This window comes from Aphelocoma coerulescens, chromosome 3 (assembly GCF_041296385.1).
Source record: "Aphelocoma coerulescens isolate FSJ_1873_10779 chromosome 3, UR_Acoe_1.0, whole genome shotgun sequence".
In the NCBI taxonomy this organism is placed as follows: domain Eukaryota; kingdom Metazoa; phylum Chordata; class Aves; order Passeriformes; family Corvidae; genus Aphelocoma; species Aphelocoma coerulescens.
Genome location: NC_091016.1, coordinates 39,661,535 through 39,687,416, shown reverse-complemented (window position 1 = coordinate 39,687,416; position 25,882 = coordinate 39,661,535). Strand labels below are relative to the sequence as shown.

Here is a 25,882-nt window from a genome sequence, read left to right as displayed (position 1 = left end):
GGGGTTAAAACCAGTGCTGCCCCTGCCTGGCTTGTGTCTCTCACTTTCCCATAAAATCTTCTGTTTGCTTTCCAGACGGAGAGCAGCCACAAGACTTGCTGGGACCTGTGCTGACTCTTGCCACACAAGATGACAGCAAGAGATGGGCCCCAAGATAGGTAATGATGGTTTCTGATGTAGCTATCACATCCAGGATACCAGAAGGTGAGGGAGGATAGGGGGACCCAGCATCTGGGGGTCCCTCTCTCCTGCATGCTTACTGGGCTACCAAGCTGTCCCTTCTTTCTCAGCTTTTCCATAGTAAATGGGCTGAAAACAGTCTCCTGTAAGCATGCCTGGGGAGCCTAACTCCCTCCCGTATCTCCTGATGGATGCTGTGTATCTGGCTGCCACATGCTGAGGAGCAGCCAGTCTCTCCCTGCCTTTGTACCTTCCTGGGGAGGGCCTCCCACAGCCCCTCTGCAGTGCCACATCTCTGGCAGCCCAGGCTAGCAAGGGCTGTGGGGCTGGGGCAGGGCAATAAATATTGTCTGGTGCTTCCCACCACAGGGTCAGGGACAGTCATAAGCAATACCTCTCCCTGACACTGCCCAGCTTCCTCTCTAATGCACTCTGTCCCCTTCACAGGTACAAGGCTGTCTGGCTGATTTTCTTCATCCTCGGCCTGGGAACTCTGCTGCCATGGAATTTCTTCATGACTGCCAGGGAGGTGAGGGCTTCCCTCCTGCTGTTGTCCATGACACTCATTGTCTCCTGTCATGTCTAGGGACCATGGTGTAGATGTGGCAGCATGGCACAGCATGCAGAGGACCACAAGCGTGTGTGATCTGGGTGTGATGAGTGGCACTGAGGCAGCAGGAGGGATGGCCATGGGTCTGGACAAAAATAAGGATGGCCTGGGAAGGGCTTGCAGAATCTCAGCCCCACCAGGCTCCTTCCTTTGCAGTATTTCATCAGCCGCCTTGTGGACCCGGAGGAGACGAGCCACGTCAGGAACCAGACTGGTGAGGCCACCGTCACACCCTCCTACCTGCAGTCGGTGTTTGACAACTTCATGACTCTCTGCGCCATGGTGCCCCTCCTTATCTTCACCTGCCTCAACTCCTTCATCCACCAGCGGTGAGCTTTGCTCTGTCCTTGCCCCTGCCATCCCCCATAGGGCCACCCAGCCCTGGCCTGTTCTCCTGCCCCAGCACTGAGCCAAGCTACAGCCCATTTGGTCAAGTCTAAGGCAAAACACTGGTCTCCTGTCTCAGGGTTTGGCTGGGATTCCCACAGTTAGAGCTTGGTCTCAGCCCCAGAGGTTTTTGGGGGGCTTGGATTTTCCTCACTGAGACCCTCTTTTGTAGGATTCCCCAGCAGATCCGCATCTCAGGCAGCCTGGTGGCCATTGGGCTGGTGTTTTTAGTCACTGCGATCATGGTGAAAGTCCCCATGGAGCCTCTTCCCTTCTTCATCTTTACCATGATCAGCATTATCTTCATCAACTGTGAGTGAAGCAGTGGGGGAAGGAAAGGGACACAGCCTCATGGCTAGGGCTGATCCCTCTGGGAGAAAAGCATGAACCTCACTGTGGGAGAGCCGGGGAGGAGGGAGACTTGCCTTGGCTCCCTGCACAGGTGCAGTCCATCCTTGCCTCTGGTTTCTCATGTCTGCTCATCCTTCCCATTTGCAGCCTTTGGCGCCATTCTCCAGGGCAGCCTGTTTGGGCTGGCAGGGCTCCTGCCTGCCAGCTACACAGCCCCCATCATGAGCGGGCAGGGTCTGGCAGGCACCTTCGCTGCTTTGGCGATGATCTTCAGTATTGCCAGTGAGTAATCCCTGCCTTACAGGTGACAGGGCCTTCCCAGAGCACTGCTGTCGCAGGATCTGCCGGGGTCATGCTGTGTGGGAGATGGCAGCAGGGCCTTGCTCCTCTCAGCCCTCATCATCTTCCTTTCCTCTCCCTTCCTGTGCTCTCAGTTGGTGCCCAGAAACCCGACAGCTTCATTGGTTACTTCACCACGGCCTGTGTGACGATCGTGCTGGCAGTCATCTCCTACGTAGTTCTGCCTCACATGGTGAGACTGTTGTCCTGGTGGGGAAGGGCCTGGGGACGTGGGACCTTTGCGCATCCCAGCACAAGAACCGTGGCCCACTAGCAGCCCAGCCTTGGCTCCTATCAGCCTCCAGCTCTTGTGTCAGGGCAGGCTCTCCCGTGTCCCAAGGGAGCACTCTGGGATACTTCCCACCACAGATACCCCAGTATACTTGGGGTATCTGAGTCCCTTGGTGAGCAGGAAAGCATCAATATCGGACATAACTGGAAGGAACACTTTGCCCATATTGCCCATATCTGCTGTTGTCACATAGCCCCTGGCAGCCTTCTTTCTGCACGCATGAATGAGTCCTCCATGCTGTCTCTCTGCAGGATTTCTTCCGATACTACTCCATGAAGGACAAGACAGAGTACCGCGTGTACAATGCAGAGCTGGAGACCAAGAGAGACCTGATAAAGAAAGGTGAGGGGCTGAGAGAAAGAAGAGAAAGAGAAAAAGCTTAAAGAAAGAACGAGATAGAAGGACTGAATTAGATCCCAGCTTTGTGGGGTCTGCTATGCCCTACTTGTGTCTCTCCCTGCAGACGAGAATGGGATGGAGCAGAATAACTCAAAGATCATCCCTATCCACAACCCTGATGAGCAGCCCTCTGTCATTGCTATTTTTAAGAAGGTCTGTGAGTTGCCAGCAAGCCTTGTCCTGCCCTTCCTTTCGGGATGGGCACAGGTGTAGGAGAGCATGGGGAGAGGAGACCAGCCCTGCACTGGTCTCTTGCCCTGTGTTTGGTACCAGCATTTTTCTTTCATCTGCCTAGCTCTGGGTCATGGCCCTGTCCGTCTGCCTCGTCTTCACTGTCACCATCAGCGTCTTTCCTGCCATCACAGCTAAGGTGTCCACTGTCCTTGGAGAGGGAAACAAATGGGGTAAGTGTGCCAGGGATGGGGGTGAGGTAGGGAAAAACTGAGAACAAGGTAAAAAGAAAGTGGGGCTTGAAGAAGGTATGTGTGGTGGGGTAACCCTGCCTGGATGCCAGGTGCCCACCAAAGCCACTCCAGCACTCTCCTCCAGAACTGGACAGGGGAGAGAAAATACGACAAAAGGCTTTTGGGTGGAGATAAGGACAGCAAGAAATCACTCACCAATTACTGTCACAGGCAAAACAGACTCAACTTGGAGAAAATTAATTTATTACCAATCAAATCAGTAGCATAATGAGAAATAAAAACTAAATCTTAAAACACCTTCCATCCACCCCTCCCTTCTTTCCAGGCTTAAGTTTATTCATGACTTCTTTATCTCCTCCTTCTGCAGCAGTGCAGGGGGACAGGGAATGAGGGTTGCAGTCAGTTCATCACACATTTGCTCTGCCGCTGCTTCCTTCTCAGGGGAGGACACCTCCTACTCTTCCCCTCCTCCAGCATGGGAGGCAGTCCTCCATAAAGTCCACTGTGAGTGCTTCCCACAGGCTGCAGCTCTTCATGAACTGCTTCAGCCTGGGTCCCTTCCATGGGGCACAGTCCTTCAGGAACAGACTGTTTCAGCGTGGGTCCCCTGCAGGGTCACAAGTCCAGCCAGCAAACCTGCTTCAGAGTGGGGTCTTCCACAGGCAGCAGGTGGATATCTGCTCACTGTGGACCTCCTTGGGCTGCAGGGGGAAAGCCTGCCTCGCCATGGTCTTCACCACAGGCTGCAGGGGAATTCTTGCTCTGACATCTGGAGCACCTTTTCCCCCTCCTTTTCCACTGGCCTTGGTGTCTGCAGAGCTGTTTCTGTCACATATTCTCACTTCTCTCTCTGGCTGCAACTGCACATGTTGAGATTTTTTTTCCCCCCTTCTTAGTGTGTTATCCCATATCAACCTACCACTGTCACTGATGGCCTTGGCCAGTGGTGGGTCCATCTTGGAGCTATCTGGCATTGGCTCTGTCAGACTTGGGGGAGCTTCTAGCAGCTTCTCAGAACCCGCCCCTGTAGCCCCATCCTCCTACCAAAACCTTGCCACACAAACCAAATACAGAATGCCTGAAGGGAAGAAGGAACCACTGTGCATGATGGTTTGGATGCGGACACCAGCCTGGCTGGGAGACCATTCCAGGCCTTAGTGGGAAACTGCTAGGACCTAGACCTCAAAGTCAGTCTCTGTGCAATGGGTATGAGGGGTTGGGGCACACTAAGCTCATCACTGACCTCCCCCTTCTGCAGGTCTCTACTTCATTCCTGTCTCCTGCTTCCTGCTCTTTAATGTCTTTGACTGGACGGGACGGAGTCTCACTGCCCTCTTCATGTGGGTAAGCATGGGGCAGGGAGCAAATGCCCAGGCAGTGTCCATCCCTAGGTCCCTCAGCCACGGCTCTCAGTGAGGCTGCCATCCATGGCTTGGAGCAGGAAGGAGGTGCAGAGCTAACTCCTGCTTTAAGTTCTAAGTGGAGATTGATGGGTCAGAGTCGAGAACCAGAGTGTTCTGTCCTCCCACCCCTCTTTCAACATGGCTTGGATGAAGCTGCCTCCTCCATTTCAGCCTCTCTGTAAACAAACCTTCACTCCAGCTATGCAAACGACGAGACAGGATGGCGACAGGGAAAGAGGGTGAAAGACAGGGCAGCCCAAAATAAAACCTCTGGCCTCAGCACAGGACACAGCTGCTTCAAAGACCCTTGTCCTGAGAGCAGGGCAGGGCCATGCCATGTGGGTTACCAAATTGTCCCCTGCCACATCCCCTTGCTCTGATCTCCCCAGAATGGGCAAGGAAGGGGGCTGTCCTGTCTGGCTCTCTTCCTGCCCCTTCACCCACCCTCCAAGTGCTGTTTCCCCCTGTATTGTTCAGGCTGTTTGTTTAGAGAAGCTCCTCAGGACCACGTGCCATATGGGGTCTGCCTGGGCCTGACTTCCCCGTGGCCTGGAGCTGCTTCTCCCCTGGCCATCACTGCTTGTTGCCTTTGGTCTTGGCCATGAGCCACCTTGCCTGGTGTCCAGGCCACAGCCTCCATGGTGGGAAGACCCAGCAGGAGACGTTTCCAAAACAAGGCTGTGTGGAAAGTCTGACTGCATGTGGTTTGGGCCACATTTCCCTGGTTGGGGCCCTGCTCGCTCTTTTTCTCCTCAAGCAGGAGAGGCAGCTGCTCTCTCCAGTTTGCCCCATAGACATGGCAGCTGGCCTAACCTCAGCTTCCTCCTGTGTTCATGGAGTTTCCTGTGGCCACGCCAGCCCAGCAGCTCCCAAGGCAGCTGGGGGTCTCTCCTCACCTCAGACCAGTGAGCCCTGTCATCTACAAACCTGGCACCTCACTGAGGGGACCCCAGAAAGAACAAGGCCTGTCTCGTTCCAGGGGCTGCCTTGGTCCCAGCTGCAGGGACAACACAGGGGGGTGGTACCTCCTTCTTTGTCCCTCAGGACTGTTGCCTCAGTCGCTCAGGAACTCTGGGTAGGATCCAAGGAGACTGTAATTTGGTCCGTGCCTTTCCCAGCACATTCCAAAACAACCCCAGCATAATCCCTTTCCCAGATTGCTGGATCTTGCCCTGCTTGGCTGCAGGATGGCGCAGGACGCTGAAAAGCTGGCTAAAGCCCATCTTGCAGGCGCTGAGGTGCCACAGGGGATTTACCTCAGCCACCCTTGTCCTGCACGCTGGCTCACTGCATGAGCGTGCACAAAGCTCTCTTGCCTGCCTGCCTGTTGCCAGCAAGGGCTTAACAGTTGCCCACAAGCCCAGTTCAGTATTTTGGCTCTAGTGCTGCTTCAAGTCACCTGCAACAGGACTTTCAGACCTAGGAAAACGTACAGCAGGTGGTGATGCTGAGATTTGTTGTGGCAGAGAAAGTCAGCAGCTTTGCCATCTCTGTGGCTCCTCCACAGCCCTGGCACAGTAGGGACAACATGTGTAGAGCCCCTGCCATGGGATGGAGAATGTCCAGTTCTCAGCTGCTCAGCAATCTGTGTTTTTCTCCCAGCCCGGGAAGGACAGCTGCCTCCTGCCAGTGATGGTGGTCCTCCGTGTCATCTTTGTCCCTCTGTTCATGCTGTGCAACATGCAACCCCGTTACTACCTGCCTGTTGTGTTCTCTCATGACGCCTGGTACATCATCTTCATGATCTTCTTCTCCATCTCCAATGGCTACCTGGCCAGCCTGTGCATGTGCTTCGGGCCAAAGTGAGTGTGAGCTGCGGACAAGGGAAGGGTTGGTTACTCCCCCAGATGCCAGCCCTGGCATGACTCCTGGAGTCTGCCTCTGCCCAGCTTTGGCATCTGGAGAAGAGGCCGCAGGCACAGAAGGGAATTGTCACTACCCCCAGTGTCCCATCTCCTAGGCTTGTGCCTCCATATCCTCGGGATGAGGAAGCTATTTGGGCTCTCCATTTTCCCCACTTGCCACGCAGGGGAAGGGGCTGGATATAGTGGGGATCTGGAGGGGAGCAAAGCGTGGCACAGCGCCCATGGCAGGGTGAGCGGCCTTGCCCAGCACAGGCAGCACGAGGAGTCCCACAGGGGTCAGAGAGGGATGTCCCTAGTGCCAGGAGCTTCAGGGTGGCTGGCCTGATGCACTTTATGAGCCCACAGCGTGGAGACTTGGAGTTCTTGTGACTCTGGGAGCCAAGGTGGATTTCTTCTTGCCGTTCCTCTGCTGCAGACAAGCCTTCTAGCTCCACCAAACAGCAGGGCACAGGACGTGCATCCTGAGGATGGATCTTTGACACCTGTTTCTCCCCTAGGAAAGTGCTTGCGCACGAAGCAGAGACAGCTGGAGCTGTCATGGCGTTTTTCCTGTCACTGGGTTTGGCCCTAGGAGCTGCCATCTCCTTTCTGGTCCGAATTCTCATCTAGCAGAGGCACACAGAGGGTGCAGGGACACCAAGAGATGGCTCCGCATCCTTCACTGAGGCCCTGGACACCTCAGCACTGTGGGGAAATAACAGCTCACACCTGTCCCTGCCAGATCACACTGCCACAGCAGACATTACACCCAGGGACAGTTCCACTCCTGCAGGGTTGGCCTGGTTCCTGCCATGCTCGGCTGTGTGATGCCTTCAGGCCTACGTGCCTTCTCCTTCCCTGTGTTGTGTGTGTTGCAAGACCCCCCCAGGATCTCAGAGAGGTCCAGCTGCTTCCCATGCTGCAGAATTTCCCTGGCTCAAGGCCAAAAGCCATTTTCAGCCTCTTTCTCTCTGACAGAGTGAAAGGCTGGTAACCAGTGTTAGTCCTTCTCTTGCCCTTGTCTCCAAAGCACCTAGGAGATTCTCTCCTCTCCTTCTAGGGGGCCTGGAAATACCCCACACCCCTCCTCCTGCTGGTAAGACCTGTAAATGGGGAGGAGAGCCCCAGCCAGCCTTGCCCTCCCTGCTCTCTGCTAGACGCACATCCCCCTGCCCAGTGGTATCCCAAGAGTGTAGACATCTGTGTCCCAGCCACAGAAAGAGCCAACACTGTGGCTAGGCTGAGGGAGGAGGAGGTCTCCACACCCCACCTTCTCCCCCTCTCCTTGTCTCTGTTCCCTTTTTTGTTCTGGTGATTCTGCCATTGTTGGTTTTTTTTCAGCCTCCTGGTTGTGTGACAGGAGGTTCCACTGTGGGCTACAAGAGGACAGGCAGCAACTCCCTTCCCAACAAAGCTGCCGTCCCTGTCCACCTGTGCTGCAAGGGAGGCCTCACCTCTCCCTTGGCTTTCCTGTTCCTTGTCGTGTAAATGTGTCTATACAGTTGCCATTTTCTATAAAAAGACCAAAATGCTCCTTTGGGTATGTGTTTTTGTTTCCATCACCATAGGGGAGAGGGGCTGTGGGGGGACAAGGGTCGAAGTGAGAAGGCACCGGCTTTTCCTTGGCATCCGGTGGTCCCCTGTAACCAGCATCAGATGTGGAAATGGTGTGGGCATTCCCTGCACAGTCAGGCCCAGCTGTGAGGACACAGCCAGTGTGGGAAGGGGATTGTAGAACCATAAAATCAGAATGGATCAGGTTGGAAGGGGCCTTGAAGATCATCCAGCTGCAAACCCCCTGCCATGGCCTGCGACAACTTCCACTACACCAGGTTACTCGGAGCCCCATCCCGCCTGGCCTTGAACACTGAGGTGTGGGGCATACACAGCTTCCCTGGGCAACCTATTCCAGTGCCTCACCACCCTCACATTAATAAATAATAAATATCTAAACGTTCCCTCTGTTTGAAACCATTCCCCCTTGTCCGACATACATTTTGTCCCTGTCCATCTTTCTTGTAGGTCCCCTTCAGGTACTGGAAGGCCACAATTAGGTTACACCAAAGCCTTTTCCAGGCTGAACAATCCCAATTCTTTCCTTGTAGGAGAGATGCTCCATTCCTCTGATCATGTTGTTGTTCCTCCTCTGGACTATCTCCAGCAGGTCCAAGTCCTTCCTCTGCTGGGGACCCTGGAGCTGGATGCAGCACTGCAGTGGGGTCTCACCAGAGCACAGCAGAGGGGCACAATCCCCTCCCTCATCCTGCTGGCCACACTGCTTTGGATGCAGCCCAGGACGTGATTGTCTTTCTGAGCTGTGAGTGCACATGGTGAACTCATAGCCAGTCTCCCATCCATCAGCACCCCAGGGATGCTGCCCTCGAGGTACACGAGGGAACCACCGACACCTCTGATAAAGAGCAGATGCACCTTCACGTTTTGTGGTGCAGTGACCTGCAGCACAGCACCTGGGAGCTTTCCTTGTGCCTGGGAACAGCCGGAGTGCCCCCTCCTGCTCTTGGGGTGAACTACACCTGTCTGCCAGTGGGAATCCCCCTCCCTCTGTCCCACATCATTCACAGCCATCACCTCCTTGCACCACTAGGCACCAAAACCCATGTGGGGGCTCGGGTCCCCTCATCGCACTTCAGCTTCCTTTGCTGGTCAGGACTTTTGTACCCACAGCCTCAACACAAGAATCCCGGAATGGGTCAGGTTGGAAGGGACCACAGTGGCTCACCTGGTCCAACCTCGCTGCTCATGCAGAGCCATCCTAGAGCACATGGCACAGGATTGTGTCCAGACGGTTCTCGAGTATCTCCAGTGAGGGAGACTCCCCAGACTCTCTGTTGTGGCAATCTGTTCCAGTGCTGGGTCACCCACACAGTAAAGAAGCTCTTCCTCATGTTCAGGTGGAACTTCCTGTGCATCAGTTTCTGCCCATTGCCTCCTGTCCTATTGCTGGGCACCACCGAGCAGAGCCTGGATCCAGCCTCTTGGCACCTCCCTTCAGATACTCATAGACATTGATGAGTTCTCCTCTCAGTCATCTCGAGGCTGAATAAGCCCAGCTCCCTCAGCCTTTCCTCTTAAGAGAGTTGCTCCAGTCCCTAAATAATATTTGTTACCCTCCTGGACCGGCTCCAGGGGCTTCCATGTCTCTCCTGTACTGAGGGGCTCAGAACTGGACAGAGTACTCCAGATACTGGAACGGTAAGGCTTAAAGTTGATTTATCTTATTATTTCCCTTGGGCAATGAAAAGACAACATCTTCAAACATCGGTTTACAACGGGGCCATGGGCCTACCACACACTCGGGCCCCGGACACCTTCTGTCCCCGCCCTCTCTCTGCTGTGCTCCGGTTACACGCAGCCTCAGGCCAGCACACCTACGCGGCTCCCGGCCTCAGGGGGAGCTGCAGGAGGAAGCTGGGGCAGGGCGGATTCCCGGTTCCCTGCCCCAGCCATGGAGCCGAAGAGGCGCCGCCGTAACCCCTCTGGAATACTCTAGAAGTGCTTTTCTGCTCGTAGCTGTATTCCTCCGCGACGGGGCGCGGCAAAGAGTTCCTCGCCGGGGCTCCTCGCCGCCCCTCGCCGTGGCGCTCGGAGGTCCCGGCCCTGCGACCCTCCGAGCATCGCGGCGAAGAGCGACGGGGAGCCCCAGCTGGCGACCGCACAGCCGCCGCATGAAGCCGAGCATTCATTGCACGCCCGCCCCGACATGGCCGCCGCTAAACGGCAATGCCGATGCCTCCCATACACCCTCCATCTGTGGTTCGCTGACCAAGACCCCTTTAAGGCGGAAGGATACAATGAGCCGTGAGCGTGCCTGCCCGCTCCGTGCCTATAAAAGCCGGCCGGTGAAGGGTGTAGCTCTTTTGCCGGTCCCTCACGCCCGGGAAGGTAGGGGCAGAATGTGGGAAGGGGCTGGGCCCGGGCCCGGGCCTGATGCTCCCACCGCCCCCTCCCTGGTGCTTGTGCCCTGAAAATGCGCTAAAAATAGGCCTGTGTTTGCCTTGTAGATGCCCGAGAAAGTGCAGCACGAGGAGGAGGATGCGGAGACCTTCGCCTTCCAGGCGGAGATCGCCCAGCTCATGTCGCTCATTATCAACACTTTCTATTCCAATAAGGAGATCTTCCTGCGGGAGCTCATTTCCAACGCCTCCGACGTGAGCCCGGGCTGGGAGTGGGCTCCTTCCTCTGCCGAGGGGCTCGGGGTCGGGCTGGTGCCCTGCCGGGGTGCGCGGGGAGAGGCCGATTCCTGGCTCTCCGGGAAGGCTTCTGCAGGGGAGGGACGGAGGCGGCTGTCGAGTAGGGAGGCCGTGTCGAGTATCCCTCTCTCTCCTAGGCCCTGGATAAGATCCGCTATGAGAGCCTGACCGACCCCTCAAAGCTGGACAGTGGGAAAGACCTGAAGATTGACATCATCCCCAGCCCCCGGGACCGCACACTAACCCTGGTGGACACTGGCATAGGGATGACAAAAGCAGACCTCATCAACAATCTGGGCACCATTGCCAAATCTGGGACCAAAGCCTTCATGGAAGCTCTGCAGGTGGGTTGCTTTTGGCTGCATGGGTTCCTTGGGGCCTGAGTCACAGGCTGGCACTGAACGTATAAATAAGAATAATAAATAAATAATAAAAAGGCCCCGCTGCCTTGTTTGCTGTGGGAACTGTTTGCCTACCCAGGTGTGCTTCCCCTACCTTTCCAGCAGCAGGGAGGAGCTGAGGGTAGAGCTGGTTGCCTGTTGGCACTTGCATGTTTTTCTCCATGTGCTTGACCCAGTTCTTAGCTGCTGTGAATCAGTCACAGACATTTTCTATCTCCACAGTGGTCTTAGCAGTTGCTCTCTGCTTTCACAGGCTGGCGCAGACATCTCCATGATCGGGCAGTTCGGTGTGGGTTTCTATTCTGCCTATCTGGTGGCTGAGAAGGTGGTTGTCATTACCAAGCACAATGATGATGAGCAGTATGCTTGGGAGTCATCAGCTGGGGGCTCATTCACTGTCCGAACTGACCATGGTGCGTATTGTACAAAAAACCAGCGTGTTTTCCAGAGGCACCCCTTTTGCTGGTGCTCCTTAGAGCCGGGCTGCTTTGTCAGTCACACTGGTTAATGCTGGGTATCCTCTAATGTTTAGGCTCGAGGAGCTGGCCCTGCGTGCTGTCTGCCCTGGAACACTGATGTTTCTCTCCCCACACTGCAGGTGAGCCCATTGGACGTGGCACCAAAGTGATCCTGTACTTGAAGGAGGACCAGACTGAGTACTTGGAGGAGCGTCGTGTGAAAGAGGTGGTGAAAAAGCACTCCCAGTTCATTGGCTACCCCATCACGCTCTATGTACGTAAGGATAGGACTGTGGGGACCAACTAGAAAGCTGGAGGTAGGGGTGGGTGGTGCTGGGAACACAAGCACAGAAAAGGCCTGGTGTATGATCCCTTCTGGTCTATTCCATATTTCCTGGGTGTTGGGTACTGAGCAGTGGTGCTCTCGCTTCTGTGGCCAAAGGATTTGAGGCTGGGGGCTTACTGGAGGTTGAGGAGGTGGGTATCCAGCTACACTAAAGGCCTTTGATCTCCGCAGCTGAGGATCATCTTAAACCAGCCATGGAAAAAGGAGGGTTTCTTGCTGCTTGTCTCTTCTCAGACACAGCTTTTGGTTGCATGATGAGGGGCTTTTGAGGACTGCTACCAAGAGAAGCTTTGATTCCAGATGATGCATTTGTTTGGCCTTGGAGGACACCATTTTTCTCATCTGGAGCAAAAGGATTCTTTGTAACTTTGGGCTAAACCTGACTATTGCTTGTTTCTTTCTCCACAGCTGGAGAAGGAACGTGAGAAAGAGATCAGTGATGATGAGGCAGAGGACGAGAAAGATGAGAAGGAGGAAGAGTCAGTGTCCAAAGATGAAGAGAAACCCAAAATTGAGGATGTGGGCTCTGATGAGGAGGAGGAAGGAAGCAAAGGCAAAAAGAAAAAGACCAAGAAAATCAAGGAGAAATATATTGACCAGGAGGAGCTGAACAAGACCAAACCAATTTGGACCCGCAACCCTGATGACATCACCCAGGAAGAGTATGGCGAGTTCTACAAGAGCCTCACCAATGACTGGGAGGACCACTTAGCTGTCAAGGTGGGTGCTGGGCTACCCTGACTTCCAGGGAGAGGCAGGGGGCCCCTTTCCAGCCCTTATCTAGAGTCACCACATGGTTTTGCCTCTGTGGGACTGAGCACTCTCAGGTCACTTGGTGATGGAGCAGCCTGCACTGTGGCTCCCATGCAGGTGGAAGGATTGGCAGTGCCAGTCCATAAGCAAGACAGGAGGGTGTGGGATCTCAGAAAAGCAGTGGCTTCTCTGTCCGAGCCTGCTGGATGCCAGAGAACCTTGCCACAGAGGGGATAGTGGGCCTGAGCAGGAGGAAATACAGGCTGCTTGGATGCTAGAGATGCTGCTGTGCCCCCTTGCCAGCCCCAGTGCTGAGGAATGGCAGTTCAGCGTCCCTACAGTGGGAACTGGGGAAAGGGGTAGAAGTGAAGCACCCCATCAGCTGTTGTATTTTCCCATCTCCACAGCACTTCTCCGTGGAAGGACAGCTGGAGTTCAGGGCTCTGCTTTTCATCCCGCGCCGTGCCCCTTTTGACCTCTTTGAGAACAAGAAGAAGAAGAACAACATTAAGCTGTATGTGAGGCGTGTCTTCATCATGGACAGCTGTGACGAGCTCATCCCTGAATACCTGAGTAAGAGCCCCCTGCCTCAGCCTCCCAGTGCAGAGCTGGCATCCCCACAGCCTGTGGTACCACTTCCAGTACAAAGGGACTGGATGAGGCACTAGCTGGTGTGGTGCATAGCAGTCAGTGTTTTAGCTCTTTTCTTGCTGTGTATAAGCTCAGAATCCTTAACCTAATACCTGTTTTCATTCCCTCTACTCAGACTTCATCCGGGGTGTTGTGGACTCAGAGGACCTGCCTCTGAACATTTCTCGTGAGATGCTCCAGCAGAGCAAGATCCTCAAAGTGATCCGCAAAAACATTGTGAAGAAATGCTTGGAGCTCTTCTCTGAGCTGGCAGAGGACAAAGAGAACTACAAGAAATTTTACGAGGCTTTTTCCAAGAATCTGAAGGTGAGCTGGGCACCCTACACCTGGAGGAGGGAAGGGCCCATGATCCATCTGCCTGGGGAGCAATCTTGTTCCTATGCTGTGTTTCCTCTCCTCTGCATGGATATTAGGATAAAGGGAGTGGGTCTTATGAATGCCTCCAAGTGCCTTTGTGGGCAGCTGTCCCCTCTGGCTGCCCTAGGCCAAACACTCAAATGATCGGGAGGTGGGCTGTGCCTTAGGGGTGGCCAAGTGCATCCAAGTCCTATCCTAAGGACTTCATGCATCTCTTCTGCCCCCAGCTGGGCATTCATGAGGACTCCACCAACCGAAAACGCCTTTCGGAGCTGCTGCGGTACCACACGTCCCAGTCAGGCGATGAGGTGACTTCGCTTTCAGAGTACGTGTCCCGTATGAAGGAGAACCAGAAGAGTATCTACTATATCACAGGTGAGCCACAGCTCCTCTCAGCCCTAGCAAGGTAGAGGCAGGTAACCTGCATTCAAACCCTAATTTAAAACTTTTCCTGCTGCCTTCAGCAGGCCATCCCTGCTGAATTACAGCTCATTCCTGGGGGCTGGGGAAAGGCCACCAGGCCTAGAACCCTGGCTGCTGCCAGTTTTATGTTAGGGGTCCCAGGTGACTGGTGCTGTTTGTCCTGCTGTAACCAGCTCTTACATCTTGGTGATGTTTCATTTCTACCCTCCACAAACACAGGGGAGAGTAAGGAGCAGGTTGCTAACTCGGCCTTTGTGGAGCGTGTGCGGAAGCGTGGCTTTGAGGTGGTATACATGACAGAGCCCATTGATGAGTATTGCGTGCAGCAGCTCAAGGAGTTTGATGGCAAGACCCTGGTATCAGTCACCAAAGAGGGGCTGGAGCTGCCTGAGGACGAGGAGGAGAAAAAGAAGATGGAGGAGAGCAAGGCCAAGTTTGAGAACCTCTGCAAACTTATGAAGGAGATCCTGGACAAGAAGGTGGAGAAGGTGAGATGGGCAGGGAGCTTAGCCCTGGGCTGGAGGGAGGAGGGCTGGGCCCTCCGTGCTGCAGGTGAGGGCCCCCGCTCAATGCATGCCTCTCATCTCCTGCAGAGGAGCCGCTAAAGGAGACTGGAGGTCCCAGCATGCACCATCTTGCTCTAAGCAGCCAGGCTGCAGGCGAGGGGCACTGACCCAAATACGTGCATTAATGGGAGAGGGTAAGTGTGGGAAACATGCAGTGGGTGCTCTAAGTGCTGGCTGAGCTGTCCAAATTAGCCTGTGCAGCAGTCCTGGAGCTGCTTGGAGCATCTCTGCTTGCTTCGGGGTGTCCTCAGGTGAACCAGGGGCAAAGACTTGGGCTGTAGTGTGCTGTGGCTGGGCCCAGTCCAGGGCTTATGGGAGCCTTGCTCAGCTAACCCTTGGCTGTGTTGGTAGGTCACCGTTTCAAACCGGTTGGTCTCGTCTCCCTGCTGCATCGTCACCAGCACCTACGGTTGGACAGCCAACATGGAGCGCATCATGAAGGCTCAGGCACTGCGGGACAACTCTACCATGGGCTATATGATGGCCAAGAAGCACCTGGAGATCAACCCTGACCACCCAATTGTGGAAACCCTTCGCCAGAAGGCTGATGCTGACAAGAATGACAAAGCTGTTAAAGATCTGGTGGTGCTACTCTTTGAGACTGCTCTGCTGTCCTCTGGCTTCTCCTTGGAAGATCCCCAGACCCACTCCAACCGCATCTACAGGATGATCAAACTTGGGCTTGGTGAGTATCTGCAACCTCTCAAGCTTGGAGCAGGCCTGAAAGCCAGGTTAACTGGTCAGGCTGATGTCTTGGGGCAGGGGGAGGCCAGTAAGTGAGCCATGCTGGTGTGATGTGCCGAAGTGGCTCTGTACATAAGGTGGCCAGGAGAAAGTGTAAACCTGGAACAAGGTATTTCAGGAGGGCTCAGGGCTCTGGGTGGACTGCCCCGTCTTCCACAACACCAGGAGCCACCACCAGGATGCTCAGATGACAAGCTGAGGCTTTTTATTCCTTCAGAGTAAGTGTGAAATGTCTGTCATGGGTGATGTGACCCATCTGCTGAAACAGCTTGTGCTTGCACGCAGCCTTTTCCTCCAAATTCACTATTTAGCTACAAATGTAAATCAGAAGGTGCTGTGGCTTGGCACAACTAAGTTAGTAACTCTGTGTTGCCTAGTCGCAGTAGGAGTAGGGTCTTCTATTAGTCAAATTGCAGGTAAGGGGGCTGTATGATGGTGCAGTTTTCTGTTCAGAGTACACTGAAACAGCAACCTGCAGTGTTGGAAACTGATGAGCTCTAGAGTCTTGCAACTGATTTAGTTGTGACTTGACAGGATTTACTGCATTTTTTCCTAGAGAAATATTCATGGCTTAAACCACGCTCTTCTGGCTTAAACTCCAGGGTTTTGTGGCGCTGGGTGACAAGTCTTTTGTAGTTAATCTCTACTGGCTAAGGAGTGCACTCGAATGGCACAGGTTGTATCCATATACTAGTGTAGATGTTACTGGGAAGATGCTACTGATACAGGATTAATGCTGGAGTTGACAATAACTTGTAACAATGTTGACTTGCATTCTATTAAGTTTTCAGCCTGGAGGAAAGGAGACTTGAGGGATGACCTCACTGCAGTATACAGCTTCCTCACTAGGGGAAGCAGAGGGGCCTGCATTGGTATCTTCTCTCTGGTGACCAGTGACAGGACCTGAGGGAATGTCATGAAACTGTGTCAGGAGAGGTTTAGGTTGGGTATTAAGAAAAGGTTTCTTACCCAGAGAGTGGCTGGCCAAGGAACAGACTCCCCAGGGAAATGGTCACAGCACCAAGCCTGCCAGCATTCAGTAAGTGTTTGGACAACACTCTGAGGCACAGGGTGTGATTCTTTGGAGCTGTTGTGTGTAGACCCAGGAGCTGGGCTTCAGCAATCCTTGGGGGTCCCTTCCAAATCAGAATATTCTATGATTCTGTGAACTACTGGATGCTAATAGCCCGATTCTTCAGGCTGGGGGCAGGAGCCAGGTTTATTCAGGTAGAGGCTGGACATCTAGGATCAGGTGTCATTTGGAGGCCTTACCTCTTCCTTTCCTCCCCTCTCCCAGGCATTGATGAAGATGAGATGACTGCAGAGGAGCCCAGTGCAGCTGTCCCTGAGGAAATTCCCCCTCTGGAGGGAGATGAAGATGCATCCCGCATGGAAGAGGTAGACTAAAGGAGGGAGGCTCTTCCTTCACCTGCCAAACCTCTGCTCTGTATCGTGTCTGCTTAGAAGATGGTCTGCTCCCACCAGCTGCTACTGACTCCTTGGTGGTGTCTATTTTTTTGGCTACGTTTGGTTGGGGTTGTTTTTGGCAGGGTGCAGGAGAGCATGATTCCCTGTTTGTTAGTAGTGATTCAGGTAGCCTGAGGCCTGTCTGTTCTGTGTCTTTCTGCTTGTGTAGGAACAGCTGATGGGGAGTGGAGGTGTGAGGAGGCATCAGGCTTCTCCTCTCCCCCTCATGGAGTGTCCCATGTTACCAGTAGGCATCAAACACTGTCCTTATCCATTGGGGTGGGAGAGCCCTTCCACTGAGCTGCTGCCTCCTTGAAGCCCCAGGATAGCATAATGTATTTTGGCTGGGTTTTGTTTGATTATTTTTCTGGTTTTTTGTTTTACTGAAATTAAAGAATTGATGATTTACATGGTGGGATCCCTTGTGTTTCATGCCTACTCTTATGAGGAAAGTGTCTCAGCCTGTGCCTGAGGGCATCAGACTGTTGGTCTCTCCTGTGCCCTGACTGCTTTTCTGAGCCCTGCCTTAGGTGATCTTTACTTCTTCCATGGCAAGATGAAGTGGGTGGGAGGAACACATGACCTGCTGTGCAGGTGGGGTCATCTCCAATGAGCAGTAGTTCTCCACCTGGAGTGCTGTGTGCCCCATAGCCTGGGAGCAAACTTCCACTCTGCATGGGTCAGCTGGGTGAGCTGTGCCAGGGCCTGGTTTGATCTGAGCACCTCTGGGGCAGGACTGTGGCAGGAGCCATCTGCCTGTTCATTGCAGCGTGGAGCAGGGTGTGGAGTGACAGCTCAGGACTAGTCAAGCTGTCTCTCTTCAGCTGTTGGCCAAAGACTCAGCTCCTTTCCTCCCACCCTCCAGCCTGCCCTTTCTGGCCTTCTGCAGCCATTGGGGTGGTTGGCAGTATCTGGCTCCTTTCCATCTGTGTCCTAGATGACAAGCCTGGGACATCACCTCTGATTGAGCTGCCCTTTGCACTGAGCTCACACCCTGTGAGGTTTGTCAGCCCTGGCCACAATGGCTCTTGGGGTTTGTCAGGGAAAAGTGACACTGAGTTCACTTGCTGCCTGCATGCCAGCTGCCACAGGCACAAAGTAGAATGGGCTTTAGCCAGTATCCATCTTCCAACAAGGAGGCAGAGCCTGCTGGAATCCCTTGCTGCACACCAAAACACTGACTGTGCTCCCAGTGTGGCAGCTGTGTGGGTGCAGCCTGCGAAGGCAGTGCTGGAGCTGAGCAAGCAAATTGTTTAAAAGTAGGATTTCTCTCTGGATAGGAAGATGTTGCTAAATACTGAATTAATAAAAATTAACTTTTAAAGTTAATGTTCGGGGTTTTCTTCTTCCACTAATGTTTTGTTTAAATCTACATTTAAATTAGAAAGGTTACCCCATTGTATCCTATTCCTAACCTGACACTGTGGGTTTTTGTTGTTTTGGTGTTTTTTTAATCAAAGGAATTCTCATTCCATTTTCAGGCAGACATTTGGGCCAATTTGTAGGGCAGGATGAAAAGCTGTGAGGTTGCACAGGCACTTCCAAAAGCTCAGAGCTAGAACAGGAGCACAGTAAAACTGCTGGAGAGCCAAGTGCTCTGAAGCCTGGGCTGTGCTCAGCACCAGCTCTGGTCTGCCTGCAGGCTCAGCAAAGTCACCACTGTCCCTAGTCTCCTGCTCTGTTTCTCTTGTGATCCTCACCTGAGTCTCCCCTTTCCCTAGCCCTGTTAGGCCCCAGTCCTGTCTCTGACCCCAGACTCACCCTAGCCTACACCGTTTTTCACCAGGCCTCCCACATGTACCAGTAGGATGGACCATCCACACCTCCAGCCTCTCCTGGCCCTGGCTGCTGCAGCTACACCCCACAAAGTGCTGCAGCACTGGTGCCCCTGGCTGCCAGGTGCTCAGCAGGCCTCTGCATCACCTCGCTGTAGCAACACCCACTGGGACTTCCTTAAGTTGCACCACGCAGGGAATCCAGGAGCCAAACTAGGCTCAGGCTCATGGCTCCTCCACCTGCCCACCAGCATAAGCAGCATTCCAAACCTGGCTGTGCCTCCCCAGTTGTGTGTGCAAGAATCTCCTGTCAGGCTTTGCAGCTTTGAATGCAACGCTGGTTGAGACCAGCCTTGGCAAACATAGAGAGTCACCTGTGTACGGAAAGACAACTTTCCCATCCCAGAGAGACTATGGACACAGAAAGAGTTCAAGGTCTTTCCCTTCCATCCAGGTACATGGAAAAAACCCCAACCAGCCAGAAAAACCCCACATTTACGCCCATGGCGCTATATGCAGCATATTTTTAATTTAATAAAATAAAAAGAGAAAAAAAGTTGCCTTGCAAAAGTACCAAAACCTGCTGGTTTGTCAGTCAGGTTGTGTTGACGAGAAAAGGACTGACGAATAAAACCCAGGCTTCTGGCGAAGAACAGCTTTCACTGCTCCATCCCCTGCTGTCTGTGGAGCAGAACAAGGCACCGCAAGCGGGCTCTGCCCCATGTCCCAACCCTCCAGGCATAGACTCTGGCCAGCCCCTGGGAAAACCAGGGCCAGTGCCTCCAGGTGGCAGGAAAAAGAGGGGTTGTTTGTGCTTGTCTGAATGGCAACTGCAAAGCCCAGAAACCATGGCACTGAGGGACCCCAAGGTGGTGCTGGGGCTTCTGGGCAGCGCAGCCTTTGGCCTGTAAGAGCAGCAGATGAAACCAAAAAGCAACCTCAAAGGACTTGGCAAGCATTGGGAACTGTACTGGCCAGCTCAGGTGCTGCATAAAAATCAGCCTGGGCTGAGGAGAGCAAAGAAAAGTGTCTTGGAGCAGGGGTGAAGAATTGATAAAACCAAACTGGGAGGTACTGGCTTTCACTGCGGTGCCCTCCCAGAGCAGATCCCAGGCCTGGGGTAGGATAGGCTGGGAGTCCTTCCCTTAGCGGTGCCTGTACTACCCAGAGCCCCTCCTGGAATGGAGGAAGAGCACTCCCCACCCTTCGATGGGCTCAGCTTGGGACTTGCCTCACTTAAGAGGTGTTTCAAAAAGAAACCTAGTGTTTTGCTTGCCCTTTCCTCCTGCCAAGCTCTGTAGTACTAACAGAAATGGAGGAGCATTAGCCAGAGGCAAGACAGTACCAGGGAAGAGTTCCCTTGTTCATCAGTGACTTTGGGGAGAAGCCACAAGACAGAGGTGGGGCAGGAATACCAGCAGCCCCATGCTGGTGTGCCCCCAGGCCTGTGCCTTGGCTTAAGTCTTTGACCTATTAAGGCAAATGGAAAGGTTTGGAGCTGCATCAGCCCAGAGCATTTCCTGGGCTTGTTCCAGCCCCTTTCCCAGGAAAAGCAGGTGGAAAACTGAGTCACTGGTCTTGCCCATCCATACCCCACTCTTCTCCTCAGTGGGTTTTGAGAAATCAAGCAAACACTGTCGAGTGGAGGCAGGACAGCTGGCATGGCTTAAATGCCATGGCCTCAGCTTCCTTAGACCTTTTGTACAGGGGTCTCGCCCGGCGGGAGCTTCTTACTGCGCTTCTTCATGCGGCTGCGGGCATAGACACGGAGAAAGAGGGCCATGAAGACAACAGCTATGCCCAGCCCACCCACAACAGTGACAGTGTGCCCGTAGATGAGGCAGGAGAGGAGGATGGCAAAGGCCTGTCGGAGTGTCATGATGATGGTGAAGACAGCTGCCCCGAACTGGTTGATGGTGTAGAAGATGAAGAGCTGGCCACAGGCAGAGCACACGGAGAGCAGCATGGCGTGGGCGGTGAACTCTGAGTGGCGGGCCATGAAGCGCAGCGACTCCAGCAAGGCACCCTGCTCCAAGAGCGAGCCCACGGTGAAAAGGCAGGAGAAGACGTTGACGCCAAACATCATCTGCACAGGAGACATCTTGTAGGTGAAGAGAGCGTCCTGCCAATTGGAGGTGAAGCTGTCGAAGATTATGTAGCCAGCCAGGAGCACTATGCCAGAGAAAGTGGTGACGGTGGACACCGTCCTGTTAGGAGCGCTGGAGAGCAGGAACATGCTGACCCCCACGGAGATGAGGGCAGCAGTCAGGTACTCCCAGTACTCGTAACTCTTGCGTGACACCAGTTTGCCCATCATCATCACTGGGATCACTTTGGAGGCCTTGGCCAGCACTTGGGTGGGGAAGCTGATGTATTTGAGTGCCTCATACTGACACCAGCTGCTGAGGATGTTGGAGAGGGAGGCAAAGGAGTATTTGTACATAGGAGCCCCATGGCGTGGCTGCTTGGTCAGGGCGCAGTACAGACCAGCCACTGTGAAGGCCAGGATGCGGTTCATGAACACTAGGAACTGGGAGTCCTTGAACTTCTCACCAGGGTCTGTTTCAGTGCCACCATATGTTCTCGTCATCACACGCTCCTGGAGGACACCCCATGTGAGGTAGGAGGCCTGTAAAGCAGCAGGAGCGCAGGGAGAGTCAGGACCCACAACAGCAGCTGCCAGCAACAACAGGAAGAACTGACCCCAGGAGATCCTTCCTTTCCCCAGTGTTGCATCATCCTCTGCATGGCAATGCTTCCCTGAGACACTGGGAGATGCGGCCACCCCGCACTCCACCCGTCTGAGGGAACCCGCTGTCCCATGTGGTTACAACCAGGAACATCCTGTTCCAAACAAAACCTGCTCAGTGTACAGGGGAGAAAAGTCCACAATGCTAACATCCTGGGGAGAGCGAGCAGTTACACTCTGAGCCACTTTAAGCCTGTGGAACCAGACTGACAGAATCAGGGAATGTTACTGATACACAGCTGTGGTTTTGTGCCAGCTCCCTGCGGCAGGTCCTGGCAGTTTTCCCAGTGGCCTCTGCATTGGTTTTCACTTCCAACTCCCCAGCCTTGGATTTTACATCCAAACCAATTCTAGTTTCAAACCCAGCAGACAAAATTGTCCATGAGGGATGATCCCTGTCCTGGTTTCCATCCCCACTACTTTTGGTGCAGCAACACCAAGCCCCTCACAGAAGTAACACAGACTTCCGATCACTACACATCTCCCAAGAAACTAAGACACAGGGAGATGGAAGAATTTGGTGGCCCACAGAAGTCTGAATGGGCTGGGGGAGTAGGCCAGAGAGCGAGTCTTTTCCTGGCTGCAGGACACCTAGGTTTTGCCATCTCAGTGCCCACATTGCTATTTTTTGTCCTCATAGACCCAAAAAGCTGCCCTTCCTAATGATGCTCAGGGTGTAGCTGAGACTTAGGGAATCTAAGATTTTAAATTCCTGTTTATCTGTAGCTGAATTCAGTATTTTCTCTCCAGTACTCCAATTCGTCAAGGCATAATGCATCAGCCCCAGACAGTGACCCAAGGGAGAGCTTGGGAGATAAGAGGGCTCAAACTATCTGCTGATCTGACATCAGGGCCAGAACAAAAGCAACTTTAACAATCTGCTGAATCACAGAATTTTCAGAGTTTTCCCTATCCATGGCTTTAGAGGACTGTGATCAGACAGACAGGATGCTCCAACCCAAATGACAAAAGCTAAATGGACCTCCACAGCCCTTAGAGGTGTACTATCCTGGCTGAGTCCCAGCCTCCAATCCTGCCTTGATCAAGGACAGCACTGCATCCTTGGTTTTCAAGGAACTGACAGTCACTAACCCACTGGCCACCTCCTCCTTCCAGAATGGGACAGCCACACATGCACAGGACCCCTACCTGTAGGCCAGCAGCACAGAAGAGCAGCTTGAAGACCTGTCGGGCTGTGGAGGACTCCGTGGGCTCTGCTCGGGGTGGCAGGGAGCCATCGTCCTGGTGTACAGACTTCACCTCAGAGCCAAACACACATGATTTGATGACAGGGAAGCAAATGCCTCGGCCTCAACAGGGTAAGAGAAGATGGAGACACAATTAGCCAAAGCACCACAAGCTGCACCAGCTGGAGAGGTGAGGCCTCCCTCCTCACTAGCCTCCAGTCAGGACAGCACCTAGACAGCATGGGGACACAGCTCTGTGTCAGGCTCAAGCCTGACAAAGCAGGTTGGGGAAACAACCTGACTGGGGTAGACCGAGGTGGGGGCAGAGAGCTCCAAGGGATGCAGGATGTAGAAGGGAAGCTCCTGCTCCTACCTGTTTCCAAGTAGTTCCTTCTCTTGAAGTACTGGATGAGGAGGAATCCTGGCACCACAATACTCGCATAGCCAGCAGCATTAACAAAGAAACGGAAGAGCCAGAAGTCCCCCCACGAGTCCTGCAGGGCAGGGGTGATCTCTTCACCAGTAGCCATTGTAGGGAGGGAAGCCAGCATGAAGGGAAGGCAAAATCTGCGGAGAGAGGAAGAGGCAGGTGGTGGGCTATTGGTACATGGGCAGCTGCACTCCACATGCCTTGAAATACCCACCACCAGCCTGCTCCTCACCACCTGTAATACTGCCACCCAGACCCTACCACAGCCACAACTGTGATGCTGGCAGCACATGGAGTAGGAAAACTCCTCTGGAGCTGAAGAGCACAGGCCAGACATCTATGTTTGCTTCTGTTAAAGGTGGTTGCTCTGGAACATGTGGACTTAGAACTTTGGATTCCCAGGATAAGAGAGAACACTTCGGTAAACATCTGGTTTTGACGACACTCTTACTCCAAATGCAAGGAGCACCTCACACCTCACCTTTGCAAGTTAAACTTTAGCACAGCTTTTGGGTGGAAAAGGAAAAGGTCACTGAATGGAAAAATTGACTCCTACCTAGAAGCTCATGTTTCTAGCCTGTGGCCATGAGCAGCCTTCCTCTGGAAGCAAACAGTTCAGAGCTTTCCCCTCCAGCTACACCAGGTGAGTGGAAGAGAGGCGGGGATTTGGGCTGCCACCTCCCCCACCTCCCCATGCAGCCTTGGAAGTGTGCCAAGGCATTCCCCACAGCTCAGAGGAAATTACCAGGGTTCACCCACTTGGCAAAACACAGCCAGAAAGCAAGGCTGGAAAGGAACAGGAAAGCAGCTGTCTGGTTGGGATTTTACCAGGACTGTCCAGTGAGGTATAGCTGATATTCTTCAGCTATAGCTGTAGGAAGTGATCTATCCAGCTTTAAAACAGCTTTAATAGTCCTTGAAGGAGTTCTTCCCTTCACTGTCCTCTCCCTCACAGAGGCAAACCTGCAGTATTCAAGGGCACCAGGTACTCAACAGAATGAGCAACCAGGCAAGAACTTCCTACACCCAAGGCCACCTGCGTCCTTCCCTCACACAGCAACCTGCAGCTTCCTGCATCAGGGCAGAAGGCTTCCCTGATCCATGCTACATCCTTGCCCCAGTTTCCTCGGTGGAGAAAGCCTCCCAGTTGCCTTGGGGGCCAGGTGAGGGTGCTGAGGGCTGGCTACATAAACACACACCAGAAAAGCTCCTGTGACTGAAAGGGATAGAGATGTTAATTCCTCCTCCCCTAGAAACATTTAGGGGTGTACCTGGCCCCAATATTGTACAGCTGTGACCTCTAGTAGCCCTCACATGAAATTCAGAGATTTACAAACTTAAGGGCTTTAAAGGCAAGAAAGTCCCCTGCCATTTCACGAGCATGCACTCCCACCAACCTCTTGTCCCCTTGGAAAAGACCTCAGGGACTTTTCTCATCCTCAGCTGTTGTGGCCAGGCCCTTGGAGTTCAATAACCTGACCAAAGCTGAGGCTGTGTTTCACCCAGAAATCTCCCTTCTGTGACTTAAAGTACACAGAAATTCCCAGCCCAGGGAGAAGTGCAAATGGCTAGGAATGGGTTTCTTTGCCTGCTTGCTATTCCTCTCTCTCCCCCACCCTCCCCCCCCTTCACCAGAAAAGACAGTTTGACACCTCCACTCCATCCCTCCTGCTGCAGGGGCATCATCGCAGGCTGTACAGGTGCTGTGGGATGCAAAAACAGGGCTCGGGGCTGGCACCTGCGGCTGAAGTTGCCCATGTGCTCCTGGGTTTGCCTGTATTAAGTAACCCTGGCTGATGGTGGGGTGCAGAAACGCCACTCACTTTTGCAGAAGTCGGATATAAACGACAGGGTCTGTTGCCACATTTGCAACTTGACAGGGACTGCAAGCTCTGTTCAGCACGATTGCGCCTGCTGTTACCCCGCCAGCTCCTGCAGCGCTGCCATGGGAGGAGAATCAGCTCCGCTCTCCCACAGCGACCGTGAAGAGGAGGCTATAGAGGGACAATGGTTCTCTATGCCTGCGCTAGCAATTCCCAGGCCCCGAGAGCTGACTCAGTGCAGCAGGCCCTGCCCTCTCTGCCGAGGATGGGAAGGAACAGGGACGCCAGTGTTACAGGTAGAAAGCGGGGGGGGCTGAGCAGGCGACGTGCTGAGGCATGAAAGGAGCCTTAGTCTGGGGCCTGCGGAATAACCCAGGAGCTGCTCCCCTGGGCACTGCAAGGGCAGCTCTCAAACACACCGCTTCAGAGCCGGGCTGGCACCCAGCCCTCTGCCTGGGATGCACAATTTGGGTCCCGGGTCTGAAAAAGATCTCTGCCTACAGCCCTGATACTCCTGAGCGCCCCTCCAGCGCCTGCAAGGGCTGAGGTCAAATGCAAGCTTGGAGCTGACAAGTCCATGCTAATACCTCGGGATCTTGTGTCTGCTCCCTGTCCCTGCACGCAGCCGGCTCGCAGGGGGTGCCTGCCATTGTCCCCCCAGGGCCGACCGCCGCCTGTGCCCAGGGGCCACGAGCAGAGGCACCGGGCTCCGCTCCCCGCCGGACGCGGGGCACCCTCCGCGGCGGGCACGGCCCGGGGCTCCCGGGCGGGGAGAGCCCTACGCCTGCCGCTCCGGGGCTTCTCTGCCCGAGGCTCCAGCGGCCCGCGGGAGAGGCAGCGCCCGGCCGGGTGCGCGGCGAGCGTGGTCCCGGCACCGCCTCCCTGCCCGGCGGCCACGTTCGCAGCGAGCGGGCCGGCAGCGCGGCGGCGGCCTTCGTCCGCCCTCGCCGAGCGGGGCAGCTGCCGCCCGCGGCCCGGCCCGCCCTCCGCGCCCGCCCTGGCCTCGCTACCCACCTGCGGCCCGGCCCCGGCCCGGCCCGGTCTCGGCCGGCTCCCCTCGGCTCCGCTCCCGGCGGCGGCAGCGGCGGCGGAACCCCCGCCCAGCGGGGGCGCTCGGCGCCCCACAGCGCCCCTGCCGCTCCGGAGGGACCGCGGCGGGCGGGGAGGGGAGGGGGCCGCGATCACGGGATCACAGAGTCAATCAGGTTGGAAGAGACCTGAGATCATCGAGCCCAGCCTATGACCGAACACCACCGTCTCAACTAGACCGTGGCACTGAGTGTCACGACCAGTCTTTCCTTAAACACCTCC

At 54.4% G+C, this 25,882-nt stretch overlaps 3 protein-coding genes across 18 annotated transcripts in view; 2 read left to right on the top strand and 1 right to left on the bottom strand.

The window, feature by feature from the left end:
• The window catches only part of SLC29A1 (solute carrier family 29 member 1 (Augustine blood group)), a 33,955-nt gene extending 26,191 nt beyond the window's left edge, over window positions 1–7,764 (top strand). For all 14 annotated transcript variants that reach the window (XM_069009858.1, XM_069009859.1, XM_069009862.1 and 11 more), the window contains 12 exons: window positions 76–158; window positions 628–709; window positions 947–1,119; window positions 1,350–1,489; window positions 1,676–1,810; window positions 1,963–2,060; window positions 2,411–2,501; window positions 2,623–2,711; window positions 2,854–2,962; window positions 4,242–4,327; window positions 5,989–6,188; window positions 6,749–7,764. In XM_069009858.1, coding sequence (XP_068865959.1) covers window positions 130–158; window positions 628–709; window positions 947–1,119; window positions 1,350–1,489; window positions 1,676–1,810; window positions 1,963–2,060; window positions 2,411–2,501; window positions 2,623–2,711; window positions 2,854–2,962; window positions 4,242–4,327; window positions 5,989–6,188; window positions 6,749–6,860 — 1,344 coding nt within the window. In that variant the 5' untranslated portion in view covers window positions 76–129 and the 3' untranslated portion in view covers window positions 6,861–7,764. The remainder of the gene's footprint in view (window positions 1–75; window positions 159–627; window positions 710–946; window positions 1,120–1,349; window positions 1,490–1,675; window positions 1,811–1,962; window positions 2,061–2,410; window positions 2,502–2,622; window positions 2,712–2,853; window positions 2,963–4,241; window positions 4,328–5,988; window positions 6,189–6,748) is intronic.
• A 2,280-nt stretch (window positions 7,765–10,044) lies between these two features.
• Window positions 10,045–17,015, top strand: HSP90AB1 (heat shock protein 90 alpha family class B member 1). 2 transcript variants are annotated; one of them, XM_069009856.1, is made up of 12 exons: window positions 10,045–10,133; window positions 10,253–10,399; window positions 10,579–10,785; window positions 11,096–11,255; window positions 11,441–11,574; window positions 12,055–12,366; window positions 12,807–12,972; window positions 13,166–13,356; window positions 13,635–13,782; window positions 14,050–14,318; window positions 14,748–15,081; window positions 16,438–17,015. In XM_069009856.1, the coding sequence occupies exons 2-12, from the start codon at window positions 10,253–10,255 to the stop codon at window positions 16,545–16,547; spliced, it is 2,178 nt and encodes a 725-aa protein (XP_068865957.1). In that variant the 5' UTR covers window positions 10,045–10,133; the 3' UTR covers window positions 16,548–17,015. The 2 variants fall into 2 exon arrangements, 1 of the variants encoding a protein (XP_068865957.1); XR_011149792.1 differs by lacking the exon at window positions 16,438–17,015 and adding an exon at window positions 14,424–14,530 and having other exon boundaries at window positions 10,050–10,133; window positions 14,748–14,836.
• A 1,873-nt stretch (window positions 17,016–18,888) lies between these two features.
• Window positions 18,889–25,671, bottom strand: SLC35B2 (solute carrier family 35 member B2). Of its 2 annotated transcripts, none has more exons than XM_069009853.1 (4): window positions 25,586–25,671; window positions 22,692–22,885; window positions 22,281–22,441; window positions 18,889–21,011 (listed from the first exon to the last, which is right to left on the bottom strand). In XM_069009853.1, exons 2-4 carry the CDS (start codon window positions 22,867–22,869, stop codon window positions 20,073–20,075), a joined length of 1,278 nt encoding a protein of 425 aa, XP_068865954.1. In that variant the 5' UTR covers window positions 22,870–22,885; window positions 25,586–25,671; the 3' UTR covers window positions 18,889–20,072. The 2 variants fall into 2 exon arrangements, with proteins under 2 accessions (XP_068865954.1, XP_068865955.1); XM_069009854.1 differs by lacking the exon at window positions 25,586–25,671 and adding an exon at window positions 23,010–23,190.
• Between the last annotated feature and the right edge of the window lie 211 nt (window positions 25,672–25,882).